Source organism: Lethenteron reissneri, chromosome 16, assembly GCF_015708825.2.
Source record: "Lethenteron reissneri isolate LAM-NWPU_2019-01 chromosome 16, ASM1570882v1, whole genome shotgun sequence".
Classification (NCBI taxonomy): domain Eukaryota; kingdom Metazoa; phylum Chordata; class Hyperoartia; order Petromyzontiformes; family Petromyzontidae; genus Lethenteron; species Lethenteron reissneri.
The window spans coordinates 15,258,574-15,273,877 of NC_083794.1; the positions used below are offsets into that span (position 1 = coordinate 15,258,574).

General features: G+C 62.3%; 1 protein-coding gene across 5 annotated transcripts in view; it reads left to right on the forward strand.

Annotated features, from left to right (window-relative positions):
- Window positions 1-13,623, forward strand: part of LOC133343070 (LIM and calponin homology domains-containing protein 1-like) — a 39,442-nt gene extending 25,819 nt beyond the window's left edge. For 2 of the 5 annotated variants that reach the window (XM_061552539.1, XM_061552543.1), the window contains 14 exons: window positions 449-829; window positions 2,034-2,330; window positions 2,831-4,372; window positions 5,203-5,317; window positions 5,813-5,967; window positions 6,482-7,151; window positions 7,553-7,792; window positions 8,216-8,318; window positions 8,973-9,001; window positions 9,385-9,480; window positions 10,028-10,120; window positions 10,424-10,971; window positions 11,253-11,361; window positions 13,317-13,623. In XM_061552539.1, coding sequence (XP_061408523.1) covers window positions 449-829; window positions 2,034-2,330; window positions 2,831-4,372; window positions 5,203-5,317; window positions 5,813-5,967; window positions 6,482-7,151; window positions 7,553-7,792; window positions 8,216-8,318; window positions 8,973-9,001; window positions 9,385-9,480; window positions 10,028-10,120; window positions 10,424-10,971; window positions 11,253-11,361; window positions 13,317-13,613 — 4,675 coding nt within the window. In that variant the 3' untranslated portion in view covers window positions 13,614-13,623. Of the gene's footprint in view, window positions 1-448; window positions 830-2,033; window positions 2,331-2,830; window positions 4,373-5,202; window positions 5,318-5,812; window positions 5,968-6,481; window positions 7,152-7,552; window positions 7,793-8,215; window positions 8,319-8,972; window positions 9,002-9,384; window positions 9,481-10,027; window positions 10,121-10,423; window positions 10,972-11,252; window positions 11,362-11,740; window positions 11,856-13,316 lie in introns of all 5 variants that reach the window. The other 3 variants (XM_061552541.1, XM_061552540.1, XM_061552544.1) reach the window with 3 other exon arrangements.
- Window positions 13,624-15,304: the final 1,681 nt, after the last annotated feature.

Sequence of the window (15,304 nt, forward strand, 5' to 3'; positions counted from 1 at the left end):
AAGGCGGTACAGCAAGTGGATCATCTCCATCTGTTCCATCTGTACGGGGATAGAGTGCTGCCCCCTCACATTCGTGGGTTTTGTCCGCGTGCTCCGGGTTCCTCACACGTGTATAGACACTCATTAATTGGCCGATGACGCCTTCATATATAGAGGACAGCAGAGCTTGGAGGGCAGAGAGGAATTTGGCGCTGGCCGTTCGCCGCGTGACTGCGACTGCTTTCCCGCTCGTCTGTGGTTCCTCCTCCTCGTGCCTCTGAGCCGTCTCCTCTCTCTCTCTTGTCGAGAGGGAGCGGAGACTGTCCGGCGGCGGTGCGGCATTGCGAGTCGACATCGTCATCATCATTATTGTTGTTGCCGCACGCGTGAGACAAATGGCGTGCCACTCGGCCTCTCTTAACCTCACACGCTCACCCCCGCGGCCATGCCTTGTGGACCGCTCATCCAGCGCGGGGGGCCATCCGGCAGCAGCAGGAGCAGCAGCAGCAGGAGGAGCAGCAGCAGCAGCAGGAGGAGCCGAGGAAGCTCCCTGGCAGTGGGACTCTGATGATGACGAGGGGGACGAGGGGGAGTTGGCGGGGGAGCGCGTCGACGGCAGCGGCGGGGGCGGCCAGCGGAGGAGACGGGCCCTGCCGGACGTGCGCAAGGACGACCTCGTCTCGCGGCGCGCGCAGCGGCACGACGCGGCGCACGGGGCCCCCGCCGTGCCGCCCGCCCGCTTCGTGCCGGCCTCCTCGTGCCCCGAGGACGCGCGCCGCTGGGACGACATGCTGCAGGCGTCGCGTCGCCTGCGCGAGCACGCCATCCAGCAGCTGCAGCTGCAGCGCAGGTCCGCCCCGCGCGGCGCAGGGGCAGCGCAGGGGCAGCGCAGGGGCAGTGTAGTGCAGTGTAGTGCAGTGTAGTGCAGTGGTAGTGTAGTGCAGTGTAGTGCAGTGGTAGTGTAGTGCAGTGGTAGTGTAGTGCAGTGTAGTGCAGTGGTAGCGCAGGGGCAGTGTAGTGCAGTGGTACTCATTCATCGACCTTGGAGGGATAATGGGGCGCTAACGCGCCGGGTCGGGTTGCACATCGGTGAGGTGCAGGTGAGGGAGCGGTGAGGTGAGGGAGTGGTGAGGGAGCGATGAGGTGCGGGAGTGGTGAGGTGAGGGAGCGGTGAGATGAGGGAGTGGTGAGGTGAGGGAGTGGTGAGGTGAGGGAGTGGTGAGGTGAGGGAGTGGTGAGGTGAGAGAGTGGTGAGGTGAGGGAGCGGTGAGGTGAGGGAGTGGTGAGGTGAGGGAGCGGTGAGGTGAGGGAGTGGTGAGGTGAGGGAGTGGTGAGGTGAGGGAGCGATGAGGTGAGGGAGTGGTGAGGTGAGGGAGTGGTGAGGTGTGGGAGTGGTGAGGTGAGGGAGTGGTGAGGTGAGGGAGTGGTGAGGTGAGGGAGTGGTGAGGTGAGGGAGCGGTGAGGTGAGGGAGTGGTGAGGTGAGGGAGTGGTGAGGTGTGGGAGTGGTGAGGTGAGGGAGCAGGGAAGAGACCGCATACTCTCACCGCCAGAGGTACGGCAGCTGAGAACATCGGTGGGGAGAGTTCTCTGGAAGTTGTCGACCACAATTGACGGTCGGACACTTTCACTCATTCGGGAGAGCAGTCGCCATGGTCGCGACAGCACATGGGTGGAGAAGGTCTCCTTCAGTGGCCAGGGTTGTCGGTGTTCCTCTCGGCTCATCACTTGTCTGATGGTGATTCTAAGTCATGGTCGCTCTGCTGATGTTTTTTGGAATGATGATCAGTCTGGGGAGCCCATTGTGCCCTCTCTCGTCTTTGGTGATGTCCATCTGAGGCCGACTGTCTGCTCCTACCACAGGGGTGCTGTGTAATCCACTGTTGCTGTTAATTGACCTTTTATAAAGATTACTTTTTTTTGCACGTGGGATCAACTTCATTATTTATCCTTCCGAATCGTATCAACAACATAAGCCTTTCATAACCGTTGTTTGATGTGCTGTGACCATGATTATTTACATCTCTCTGCCGTCCTTGCACTCGCCACCTCGCAGCGGCAAAGAAGGGGCCGCCGAGGGAGACGCCTCTCACGGGGGGGGCAGCGGCCCCCCAGGCCTCTCTCCCGAGGGGGAGCCCGCGGCCGCGCCAGCCCAGGCCCCGGCCCCAGCTGGGGGCCCCCGGAAAGTCGTGGTGCGGCCAGACCCCGAGAGAGACGACCTGGCCAGGCGCAAAGCGCAGGTGGCCCGAGGAGGCCCCGGGCCGCACGGCCCCCCCAACGCGTGCCAGGCGGGGGCCACGGACGCCGACCTCCACACTTGGCAGCGCCTTCAGTTTTCGGGAGAGGCGGCCAGGTCAGCAGGTGCCGCACGTGTGTCACACCGGGGCGCACGTGTGTCACACTGGAGACACGTGTGTCACAGAGGGGCACGTGTGTCACACCGGGGCACGTGTGTCACAGAGGGAACACGTGTGTCACACTGGAGACACGTGTGTCACAGAGGGGCACGTGTCTCACAGAGGGGGCACGTGTGTCACAGAGGGAACACGTGTGTCACAGAGGAGACATGTGTGTCACAGAGGGGCACGTGTGTCACAGAGGGCGCACGTGTGTCACAGAGGGGGCACGCGTCACACTGGAGACACGTGTCACAGAGGGGCACGTGTGTCACAGAGGGCGCACGTGTGTCACAGAGGGGGCACGCGTCACGCTGGAGACACGTGTGTCACAGAGGGGCACGTGTGTCACAGAGGGGCACGTGTGTCACAGAGGGGGCACGCGTCACGCTGGAGACACCTGCGTGGAGAGGCAGCGTGAGGGTGAGTGAGTGATGCCGCGTGTCCCACTCGGCAGCCAAGGGGACGCGGCCTCCGCCGCCGCCGCGCTTCAGGTCGTGGACGCGGAGGTGGCGACGCGCGACGACCTGGCCAAGCGCCGGGCGCGGGCCCCGAGCTCCGGGCCCCAACCGCAGCTCCTCTCCTCGGGGCCCATGTCCCGCAAGGACCTGGAGCGGTGGCAGAAGCTTCAGATCGCCCACGAGGGAGACGAAGGCGGCCGCGGTGGGGAGGAGGTGGAGAAGGAGGAAGAGGAGGCGGGCGCGGGCGGGGAGAAGCAGGCAGCGCACGGCAAGGCCTCGGGGCCGCACTCGCACGTCAGCAGCGCGGGGGCCATGTCGCAGAAGGACCTGGAGCGGTGGCAGAAATTGCGGATCACGAGCGAGAAGGACGAGGAGGAGGTGGAGGAGGCGGCGAAGAAGCACGCGGGGGATGAGCCAGTTGCAGCGACAGCGCCTCCGGTTGCACACAAACTGCAGCCGCAGCAGCAGCATCCGCAGCAGCTGCAGCAGCAGCAGCAGCAGAAAGCGCCAGGGCAGCACCCCAAGGTGCCGTCGGGCCCCATGACGGAGAAGGATCTGATCAGGTGGCAGCGGCTGCAGATCTCCCGGCAGGAGGGCGAGAAGGGGGCGCCCCTCGCCGATCCCGGCCCCGAGAAGGACCCGCACGCGGCCGCGAGCCCGGCCAGCGGCGGCACGGGAGCGCACCACGCGCAGTTCGTGAGCGCGGGCGCCATGACCGAGAAGGATCTGCTCAAGTGGCAGCGCCTGCAGATCTCCAGAGAGGAGGAGGAGCAGCAGCAGGAGGAAGGCAGTGGGCAGAGAGACGAGGGCAGAAGCGGCTGCTCCGCCACTGTGAGCGACAAACCCAGGGCGCCCGCCTCCTCCTCCTCCTCATCCACGGGGAAGTTCGTGGGCACGGGGGGCGGCATGACCGAGAAGGATCTCCTGCGGTGGCAGAAGCTTCAGATCGGGAGAGGAGAGGAGGGCGACGCGGAGGTCGAGGGACGCGCCGCCGCCTCCCCGGAGCCGGCGCAGACGACGCGGCCCGCCCATCCCCAGCCTCACAGCGCGCCGAGCACGACCCCGCAGAAACCATTCGTGAGCGCCGGGCCCATGAGCGAGAAGGATCTGCTCAGGTGGCAGAAGCTCCAGATCGTCAAGGAGGAAACGGACGAGGAGGAAGCGGCGGCGGTGCCAGTGCCCCGTGACACGGGGACTCAGGCGGCCGCTCCTGCAGGGGTTCCTGCAGCTTCCCAGCAGAAGAAGTCGCTGCCCTATTCTCAGCAACAGCAGCAGCAACAGCAGCCGCAGCAACAGCAGCAGCAGCAACAGCAGCAGCAACAGCAGCAGCAACAGCAGCAACAGCAGCAGCAACAGCAGCAGCAGGCACCGCGCCCGGAGCCCGAGAGCAGCGCGAAAGGAGCTCTGATTGGCACCGCGTGGAGCAAAGGCGTCGCCTTGCCGAGACTCGAGATCCCTCCGGGGTGGGAGAGGGAGATGCAAGCGGCGATGGGAGGAGGCTCCCCCGATGATTGGAAGTTCCTGCTCTACGAAGAGATGTGAGCTCTGGAGTCTGAGCGGTGCATGGCTCGTCCTAACCTCGCAGCACGACCTCCCGACCCCTGTGGTGATCTCAGTGATTAACGCGAGGTTCACGCGCGCGCGTGCGCGCACACCGCATGCCTTGCCACTAAATCTGCGTTCGCACGCGACGCGCAACGTTCGCTGTCTCGGCTGGGTTTTGCAGTGCTTCTGTTCCGAACGGTGATCTGGTTTTGAGCAGTGACTTGGCGTGAACAGTGATCTGGCTTGAACAATGACCTGGTTTGAAGACTAAGCTGTCTCTAAGTGTCTCTGTGTCGGCATGCCAGCCCATTTGCCTGAAGGGTCAACTAATCCATGGCGATGTTGATGTTGTTGTTGTGTTTTACCAGCACGGTTGTGTGAGGTCGCGACGAGTCGCTAACACTTGCACTGCTGACATGAATGCGCGTGGTTGTTGTTGTGGGTTTCAACGCGCGACGCGTGCGCTAACAACGCGCGGCGGTCACGAGTGAGTGCAGAATGTCCTCACTGGGTGGTCCGAACGCGCTGGGCTACGAACCCAGCCACCCGAGTTCGATTCTCGCTCACGGCCAACATCAGTGACGAATATTTAAACCGGTCCCTGAGCCTCCCCTACGTGGATTCAGCCTTAAAATGGGTACTCGGTGTGGTGTGTAAACTGCAGCACTGGGGAGACAAAGGCGTTGGGACGTGGTGCTGGCCACCTCCGTCGTGTGCTGTGGCGGCGTGCTCACTAGCAGCACTTGCCCCAAGAGCCCGTTCAAGGTCGAGCGGGGTGAGTCCCATGTGCGATGACGACGACGACGAGTGTCGTGCCCCGCAGGAGGATGAGCGAGGGGGACCAGGGCGAGGGGCCCGAGCCGCACAGCCGGCAGCACCACGAGGAACTGCAGCGCGTCCACGCCATGCTGAGAGAGGACCAGGAGCGCTGGCAGGAGGTGATGCTCCTCGCCACCACCACCACCACCGCCGCCGTCGTTGTGATGAGATTGGCAGATGGTGGTGGGGATGAGATTGGTGGATCGTGCTGATGCCATCGTTTGAGTGGTGGTGATGGTGGTCGTATGAGTGGATGATGGTGGTGGTTGTGATGATGAAATTGGCATATGGTGGTGGTGGTGATGGTGATAATAGCGGGTGGTCGTTGTGATGAGATTGGCAGATGGTGGTGACGTGATCGTGGAGTGGTGGTGTTGATGAAGTCGTGAGTGGTGTGATGAGCGTATATGGAGGTAGTGGTGATGGTGATGATGGTGAGTATGGTGGCGTCTGATGATGATGATGATGAGAAGATTGTGGTCTGGTGAGAGTGGATGACGATAATGCTGCTCGTGGTGGTTGGAAGCGGATGATGATTCAAAGTGATGACGATTATGAAAGTGATGCATCACTGAGCTCCAACCGTGATCCCCCACTCGCCGTTCTCTGGCCAGGACCTCGCCCGCTGGAAGAGCCGGAGGCGCAGCCTGTCCCAGGAGCTGATCAAGCGCAAGGAGGAGCGGGATGAGCGCGAGCGGGGCGGAGGAGACGGGGAGAGCAGCAGCCGCCTGCGCAGCATCAAAACCTACCGCGAGATGCTGCAGGAGAAGTGGGGGCACCACCACCACTCACAACAACCACAGCAACACCACCGCCACCACACAACAACCACCACCATCAGAAACACCACCGACCGCGAGATGCTGCAAGGAGCCACTACCAGCAACACAACGAGCAACACAAACACCACGCACGCCAACACCACAACCAACACTCGCAGCAAGAGCCCCCTCTGCCTGCCCCCTTTCCCAGCTTCTGTTCCCCTCCCCTCCTTCCCCATCTCCCTGTCTCACCCCTCTCCTTGACGTCATCTTGCTGTCTATGTACTCTCTCCCTCCCTGTGTCGCCTTCCTTCCGTGTCCTCTGATCCACGTCGTATATCTCAGTGCCTCTCCCTGCTGCCAAACTCCATCTCCCTACCCGTCTTGTGTCTGTCTCTCTACCTGTCCCCCCATTCCTGCCTTCATATTAATGACGCACCCCTCTCTATGCCCCCACCTGCCTGCCCCCCCTCGCCCCCACCCCTCCACCCCCCCCCCCCCCCCCGCCCCCCTCCCCGGCAGGGCCCGGCGCGAGCGCGAGCTGCAGGACGCGTACCGCCAAGCGCGCTCCGCGGAGGAGGCGCGGGAGATCCTGCGCCACTACCAGGAGCGCTTCCTGCAGGACTTTGCGGGCGAGAGCTACGAGGCGCCGGCCTTCCTGCACCCCCAGCAGCCGCAGCAGCCGCAGCAGCCGCAGCAGCCACAGCAGCCGGGCCGAACGCCGGGGGCACCCCCACACGGGGACGCGCATCCCGACGCGCCCCCGCGCCCGGGCGTTCCCTTCCTACGGCAACGCTCCGAGCCGTGCCCCCCCCCGGGCGGCGGTCCCCCGAGCCGCTGGCCCGGGGGAGAGGCGCGCGTAGGCGGCGCCGCGCCGGCCGCGGAGTCGCCCTCGACAACTCCGGGGCACGCGCCCACGCCTCCTCCTCGCTCTTCGTTCGCGAAGGGCGCCCCCGCCCCGGGGGACGCGGCGGTGGCGGCGGCCGAGGCGGCGTCGGAGGCGCGAGGGACGCGGAGCGCAGCTTCGCCGGTCCCCGCGGGGTCCCCCGCGGGCGGTCCCGGGTCTCCGGGGTCCGCGGCCGCGCGCGCCGCCGCCGCCTCGTCCTCTGCGGCGCGCCTCCTGCCCGTGTTCGCGCCGCGTCCCTACCGGGCACAGCCCGTGAAGCTGCAGGCCATGCTGCGCTACCCCAAGGTGCAGGCCGCTCCCACTGCGAGCAACGCAGCCCACCGACTCGTACTGCTGCTACTCCTTACTGCACACATTATAAAGTGGCAACTCGGTAGCAATTGTGATGCTGATGATGAATACGTGAGCTAATACTTACATGAATGAAAGGGTGAAGGATTCAGTGAACGAAATGTCTAATACGTGAATTACAGATTTAGTCAGTTATTGAATGAGCGAATTCATAAGTTAATTGAAGAAATGTCGTGAATGAACGAATGAGTGGGTGGACTAATTAATGATTGTATGGATAAATAAATGGTGCAATAAGTGAATGGGTGAATGAACAACGAATGGAATTAGCGAATGGATACATGGGAGATTGGGTTTGATCGTGCACGCTCCCTCTGTCGCTCTCGCTCCTACAGACGGGGGAGGAGAGCTCGGCTCCGAACGGGAACGAGGCCAAGGGGCAGGGCGCGGCCACTCACGGCGCCCGGGGAGCCGTGATCCCCCCCTGGGAGGCGCCCCCCGCGACGGACGCGGGCGGCGCGGGCAGCGCGGGGCCCCGGAGCCCCGAATCCCGGACCCCCGCGACCCCCGCGGCGTCCGCTGGGATGTGGATGCCGCCGGCGGGAGGGGTCACCGCGAGCGCGCTCGGCTCCCTGGTGAGACGCGCGTGCGGGGTCGACAGCAACTGTGACACTTCACTGCTCTCGGCTAATTGGCGTTGTGTAACCAAGGACACGGCTGCACTGCTTGCATGCTGGCACTGATCGACGACGGGGCTCAACGCTGGCGCCGTTGGCTGCGGGGCAGCGCTAGAGCGGTGATTGGCTGCCTTGCTACGAGACCCGCGACACGGATTCCAGTCCTGCTAGATAGACTCAGCCTCAAAATGAGTACCTGGTGCGGTGTGTTAAACTTCAGCAGTGGGGAGACAAAGGTGGCCGGGCGCGGTGTCGGTCACTGACCCCTTCGTGTGCCGTGCCAGACCTCCATAGGTGCTCGCTAATGAAAGCACTTGACCCAACAGTCCTTTTCAACGATGACGGGATGTCTGTGTCCCTGTGTCTGTGTCTCTCTGTCAGTGTTTCTGTGTCCCTGTGTCTGTGAAGAGTCCGTATCGCGAAGCTGGACCAGCCAATGGACTGGGGACCAAGGGGCAGAGAGACGGCGGAGCCGGCGTGACGGGTACGTCCCCCCCCAGCCCCCCCCCCCCACTCCTCCTGTGTAGCCTCGACGACGACCACCGTGGCGCCTGTCGATGCCGCAAGAGCACACGAGGGTAGTGGGTGGCCAGCCAGTGCCACGCCTGGCCGTCTTTGTATCCCCACCCGCCAGCGGCTATGGACTACAAACCGGTTCACAGTTTGCCTGCTTTGACCCGCGCTGCTGCGAGTTCGTGGCCGGGAAGCCATTTAGTGGACGGTCCGGATTGCGACATGGGATCATTCGTGATGCCTCGACAGCCCCGCTCACATGGTGCACTGTTGTCGGCCACGTGACGAGCTTGTCAAGCACGAGAGACGTGTCTGGTGTGTGGAGGCGCGGAGATTCACCCGCAACGAGCCTCATCCCACCACCCGTCCGCTTGCCCGCACACAGGAGAGTCCTGAGGCTCTGTTTCAGGAGGGTCCTGCTCTGTATTCGCGGTGGGGGGGGGGAGATGATTGCCACGAGTTTCCCAATTAAAATGCGGACCGCGACGTCGGCACACGATCGCTCTCCTCCTCTTCGTCTCACTCACGTCCACGGGGATGGTTCACGCGCACGCCCCTGCACCGTTCACCAGCGCGAGGCCGCCACGCTCCCCCCCCCCCCCCCTGTGCTCTGCTCTCTCCGCAGGTGGCGGAGTCGGCGTCGGCGGCGCAGACGTGAGTCGGGTGGCGCGTGGAGCTCACGACATAGCGACACGCTCACAACAAAGACAAAGATCCCCCGTATAGCCTTTAACAGGCTGTCGGGGCAAGTTCTATTAAGCGAGCACCGATGAGGGCCGGCACGGCGCACCAGGGCTGGCTGGTCAAACCCCACGCTCGGCCCCCTTTGTCTCCCTCGTGCAGATACCTGCTACACATTGTTCACGCACGGGCGATTTACCCCATTGTTGATTCGCATACGCGCTCAGTATGAACCTCTCCACTTGCTGCTGAGTCTCATGGAGTCTGCCCCCCTCTCAACCCCCCTCGCCACCCCTTCCATCCCCTTCTTCTTCTTGTGAAATCTCTCCTCTGGGCCCCCTGTTGAGGGAATCCAGGGGCCGGTCGCGCGGATGGGCAATTGGACCTGGGACCTGGAGGCGGAGAGGAGTCGGCAGGAGCGCTGGCAGCAGGAACAGGAGAGGCACCTCCAGGTACGGGGGCGGGGGGCCCCACGTGGCGCCAGGTGGAGGAGGCTAACAAACTCCACCCCGGGTTTTTCAAGTCTCAGGTGCCACAGCGCTGTGATCCAGTGGTGTGTTGGAAGCAGGAGTTGGTGGATCACGCAGAGAGATATGTCTTGTGACTTCCAGCACCACCAGCATCATCAACCAGTCGTCAATACATCCACTTGCAGGCGGCACCCGGGACTGCAAACCCCGAGGTGGAGTCTGTAGTCTCCTCGACCTGGAGCCGCGAGGCACCACGGGCTACGGATGAGGTCCACACCCTGGCAGCTGGCGATGGGGTTCGGGGCGTGCGTGCTGTGTTTACTGCGTGTGTGCTGTGTGTACTGCGTGTGTGCTGCGCGTACTGCGTGTGTGATGCGCGTACTGCGTGTGTGATGCGCGTACTGCGTGTGTGCTGTGTGTACTGCGTGTGTGCTGCGTGTGTGCTGCGTGTGTGCTGCGCGTACTCTGTGCTGCATGTACTGGGTGTGTGCTGCGTGTGTGCCGCGTGCGCTGTGCGTGCTGCGAGCAGGAGCGCTACCAGCAGGAGCAGCAGAAGCTGCGCCAGGCGTGGGAGCGCTCCCAGCGCGAGGTGGAGGAGGAGGAGAGGAGGTACCACGAGGAGGTAGCTCACGAGGCCACGCTCGCCGCCACGTTCCCGGATCATACCACCTCCTGCCGCGCACGCGGGCACCACCCACTGCCCCCCCCCCCCCACGCCTGACAGCTTCGTTTGATTGGCCCTAACGGTTGGTGGACGGTCATAGTGAATTTTGACCATCTCACCCAACAGAAAGTGTCAATCCCCAATCACCATGCTCCCCCCCCCCGTGTTCTCCTGACTCTCTCGTCTCTCATATATTCGCCTCCAATGTCTCCCCCGTGCCCCCCCCATCTCTATCGTCCCCCCCACTCACCCGCCCCGCAGGAGAAGCGAATCCTGGCAGAGACGATCGTCCCCCTGACCCCGCACGCTCTGCTCGCCGCCCCTCCCGGCGCGACTGCCAAGTCGACGCCGACCCCGCAGAGCCGCGCCCAGCCCCCCGCGTTCCACATAGAGACGCGCGGGAAATTGTCCTCGCTTCACGGGGGGGGCAAGGTGGCGGGGGACCCCCCTCACGCGGGAGGGGGGGCTCACGAAGCCAAGGAGAAGACGGAGAAGGAGGAGATGGAGTGCGCCGAGCAGCACAACAGGGACGAGCTGCGACGCCAGTTCGAGGAGCAGAAGCGGTCCCTGGAGGAGCAGGTGATGAGCTTCGAGGAGGAGGAGGAGGAGAGGAGGAGGAGGAAGTGGCAGGAAGAGACGAGGACGTGGAAGGAGGCTCCGGGGGGCGCCGGGCAGGTCGCGGTGGGCGCCACGGAGGGCGGCGAAGATTGTCAGCAGTCGGTGCTACTCAAGGCGATGCCGGGGGGAGTGGCGGGCACGACCCCCACCCCGCCCCCCGAGCGGGGGTCAGCGCCGACGTCTCCCAGCAGGTGAGGCCACAGCGACACGTGGGACGCGTGCACTCTACGTCACAGAGAGGCACGTGGTGCAGAGAGGCACGTGGTGCAGAGAGGCACGTGGTGCAGAGAGACACGTGGCTCGTGCCGCGTCTCAGGGGACACGCGGCATCCCAGCGGCGTCAGGTGGCAGCCTCACGCGGTCACCGCACGATGGCGACAAACCCCTCTCACTGACTAACCTCTCCACGCCGCCACTGCCGCTCTCCTAACCCCCCCCCCCCCCCACCTTCGCCCCCCACAACGCCCCCCAGGTCCGTGAGCGGCAGGAAGCTGTGCACGGCGTGTGGGTGCCCCCTGGGGAAAGGCGCCGCGATGATCGTTGAGTCCGTGGGTCTCTACTACCACATGGAGTGCTTCAAGGTGGGGGTCCCGCCTCCCCCCTGGAGAGGAAGGGGGGGGCACATCGGCACACTTACATCACCCCCCCCCACCCCTACTCAACCCACCCATTGCGCCTCTTGCACGCGCGCGTCTCATTCCATGTGAACTAACACGCGCTCGGCATGTAACGAAAGTCGTTGGGTCCACAGTCATTGGTCTCCAGTTATTGCTCGATAGTAAAAATAACTCCACTCAATTGGTGGGGATCAGCCCCCCCCCCCCCCCGATCGCCCCAACACCTCCTCCATGAAACCCGCCACCAACTTGGACCACAGGGACGAGGGTGGTGGCGTTACATGCCTCGCGAATGACCCCCACGCCAACCCCCACCCCTCCTCCCCCCGCCCCCCTCCGCCAGTGCGGCGTCTGTGGCCGGGCGCTGGCTGCGAGCGCGGCGGGAGCGGGGACGGGAGCGGACGTTCGCATTCGGGGCGCGAGGCTGCACTGCGCCACCTGCTACAGCCGCGCGAGAGGTGGTCCCCTCCATAGCCTCACCAGCCCCTCACCAGCCCCTCACCGGCTACTCACCGGCTACTCACCTTGCCTCATGGAGCATGCATGGATCTGCTGCTCCACCCACCTTTCGAACCACTCGCAATCCCCCATCGACACCACCCACCACTAACCTCACCAACCGCTCACCACCCCCTGTCATCATCCTCCTCACCCAAACTCACCCTTTTTCCTCGCGCTCTCCCATCACTCCCCTACAATTGCCTCACCAACCCTCACCACCAATCATCGCCACCTCTCACCCACCTCACACGCACCTCACACCTACTGTCGTCACCCCTCCAGCATCCTCCACGGCCACCTCCATCGCTGTCCACCCCACATCCCCACACTCACCCCGAGGCTCCCATCGTCTGCTCATTCGTCTTCCTTTGAAGTCACGGGTTGGTGGGTCGCACAGAGATCTTGTGGCGCTCCCTTCCAGCAGGTGCCGTCCCCTGGCTCCTCAGAAGGCGGAACAGCAAACATGTGGACTCTGCCTGTTCCATCTGCACGGGATAGAGTGTTTCCCCCTCGCACGCGTGGGTTTCCTCCGACATGTAAACCACTCATTAGTTGGCAGACCTTGGGCGATTGCTGGTAACGCCGGCTCCTCACCGCGTGGCCGACGCTGCTGCTGCCTTTCCGCTCCTCGCCTGTGGTGCCTCCTCCCGGCGCCTCCGAGTCGTCCCCTCTCGCGCTCCGTCTCTCTACGAGAGCGATGAGCGAAGCTGCCAGAACCGCGCTGCGTCCCTGCGACCCGCAGCTGCGAGGCCGCGAGGTGGCAGCACAGCTGAAGGCCCGGAGCGCCTCGCGGTGGACATTTTACTTTTGATATGACTGAGTGCATCTCGTCATACGTTTGCGATTAGTGAAGGGTTTGTCTGTTACCCAACAGCCACTATTAGTGTAACTATTCACGTGGCAGTAAAAAAAAACTGACTTCATCAGAAAACATTGTTTAAGATGTCATTCTCATGAGCATCACCAGGCCCAACGGTTTAAACCCACGCAATCCACAACTCGTATCGTCCGCCCTGACCCTCTCCTGGCTCCTCTATGAAAGAGAGTAATTGGCCGAAACGTACCCAATGTTTTTATTTTCCAGGCCGCACATAGAGCGTTATTGATGAGCGTGTTGATGTGTCGTTAGTGCACCACTGCCAATGCAGCAGCAGCAATAATATCGAACCTTGAGTGAGACACCCCTCGCGTAGGCGGTTGCTTCTCTCCTGGCATTCCGGTTTTCCTCCGACACGAATCAAAGCAATCCTCATTGTTAAACAATGGCATTGGCCAATCATTCCAACGTAGCAGCACCCTCGTGACAAGGAGTCTTGAGACTCCGAGGAGCTTCCCTGCGTGCTCAGTGAAGGCGCGCGTGGGAGAGGCTCCGCTCACGCCGCCGCTGTGACCCCCCCCTCCACCTCCCTGACCCGCAGCCGGGAAACCCACGGCCGTGTGACGAGCGGGGATCTCACCTGAACCCGGCCCTCGATCCAGCTCCACGTGATCCAGCTCCAGCGGATCCAGCTGATCCAGCTCCGGCCGATCCAGGTCCAGCTGATCCAGCTCCAGCTGAACCAGATCCACCTTTACCAGACCCTCTCCTTGACCTGGCTCCAGCTCCACTTTATCCAGCGCTTCTCTCGGTTCCTCCTGGCCCATCTACTCCTGGCTCATCTCCACCTGGTACATCTCCACCTGCCTCCATCTCCACCTCATCCGCCTCCACCTAATCCGCCTCCAGCTGGCTCCATCTCCACCTGCCTCCATCTCCATCCGTGCTCGAGTAGCCCAATAACGGCGAACCTGCTCCTGGACATTACACGCAGTGGAGGTGTAAGCGCAGCCCTGCAAGTGCTCGCTCAAGCGCCTGCTGGCTGAAGGAGTCTTCCTCCAGCAAGGAATGATCTCGATCGGGTAGTGCGGTCGACTCTTCTACGCTGGTCAGACGCGTTGGAAGACAATTATGATGATATAATAAGTGTTCTAAGAAGAAAACAAAACATATTTTACTGCTGTTTAAGACGGGTTCACGATGGTTTAGCAGCTACGGTGGATGAAGCGTTGTGATTAATCGGAGGCAATTATTGAATTAACAGAGTGCAGGGATTAAACGAACCTCCTTTCCCCACCCATCACGCAGCAAGTAACGGGTTTAATTAGCAGACACTCATCTAACACATCAGCAGTGGATAGAGGCTGACGGCACCGACCCGTGGGCCAATGAGCGGAAGCCGCCTCTTGGTCACAAGAGCAATGTGTGCCAACGAGCCCAGCGAGCGAGTTCGAGTCCTTCTTGGCCATGCCTGTGACAGCAGCGGTGAGTGATTGAACCAGGGGCCCTGGGCTCGACTGGTCCGGTGTGTCAAACATCAGCATTGGGAATGCGGTCGGGCGTTATGATGACCAAACCATCCCGTTCGTACGCCGTTCGAACTTAATAGGTGCTCGCTAAGTCTGTACGGAGGATCGTTGTCTTTGATATTCGTTCATTGACACACACACACAAACAGAAAGAGATAAAGGCCACTGTATAGCCTACACAGACTTTTGGGGCAAGTGCTTTTGGCGAGCACCCATTCAGGCCTGGACAGCGCTCGAGGGAGTGGTGTGGCCACCATCACCAGAGCTGGTTTACATACCGCACCAGGTACTCGTTTGAGGTTGAGTCGACTTAGGGGAACCTCCTTGACGGATTCTGTCATCACCTGCCACTGATGTTATCCGTGGTCTAGAAGCGAACCGAGGTCGCAGGGTTCGTAGCGCAGTGCGGTAACTACTGCACCACCGCTTCGCTTTGTAAACACACGGTCACACTCCCACACACAAAGACAAAGATGCTCCATGCATCCTTTAACATAATTTTTGGGGCAAGTGCTGTTAGCAAGCACCTATGAAGACCGGCACGGCACACGAGGACATGGGTGGCCAACACCACGCCCGGCCGCCTTTGTCTCCCCAGTGGTGCTGTTTACACACGGCACCAGGTACTCATTTGACGTTGAGTCGACATAGGGGAAGCTCAGAAACAGTTCAGATAATCGTCACTGGTGTTGGCAGTGAGCGGGAATCGGCGACCCGAGTTCGTACACTGCTGGTGCACTGCTGGTGCTGCTGATACTGGTAGTGCTGGTGGTGCTGGTGGTGCTGATACTGGTAGTGCGGGTAGTGCTGGAGGTGCTGGTGGTGCTGATGCGGGTAGTGCGGGTAGTGCTGGAGGTGCTGGTGGTGCTGGTGGTAGTGCTGCTGATGCGGGTAGTGCTGGAGGTGCTGGTGGTGCTGGTGGTGCTGGTGGTGGTGCTGATGTGGCTGGTAGTGCTGGTGGTGCTGGTAGTGCTGGTGTGGCTGGGGGTGCTGGTGGTGCTGATGTGGCTGGTAGTGCTGGTGGTCCTGGTGGTGCTGATGTGGCTGGTGGTGCTGGTGG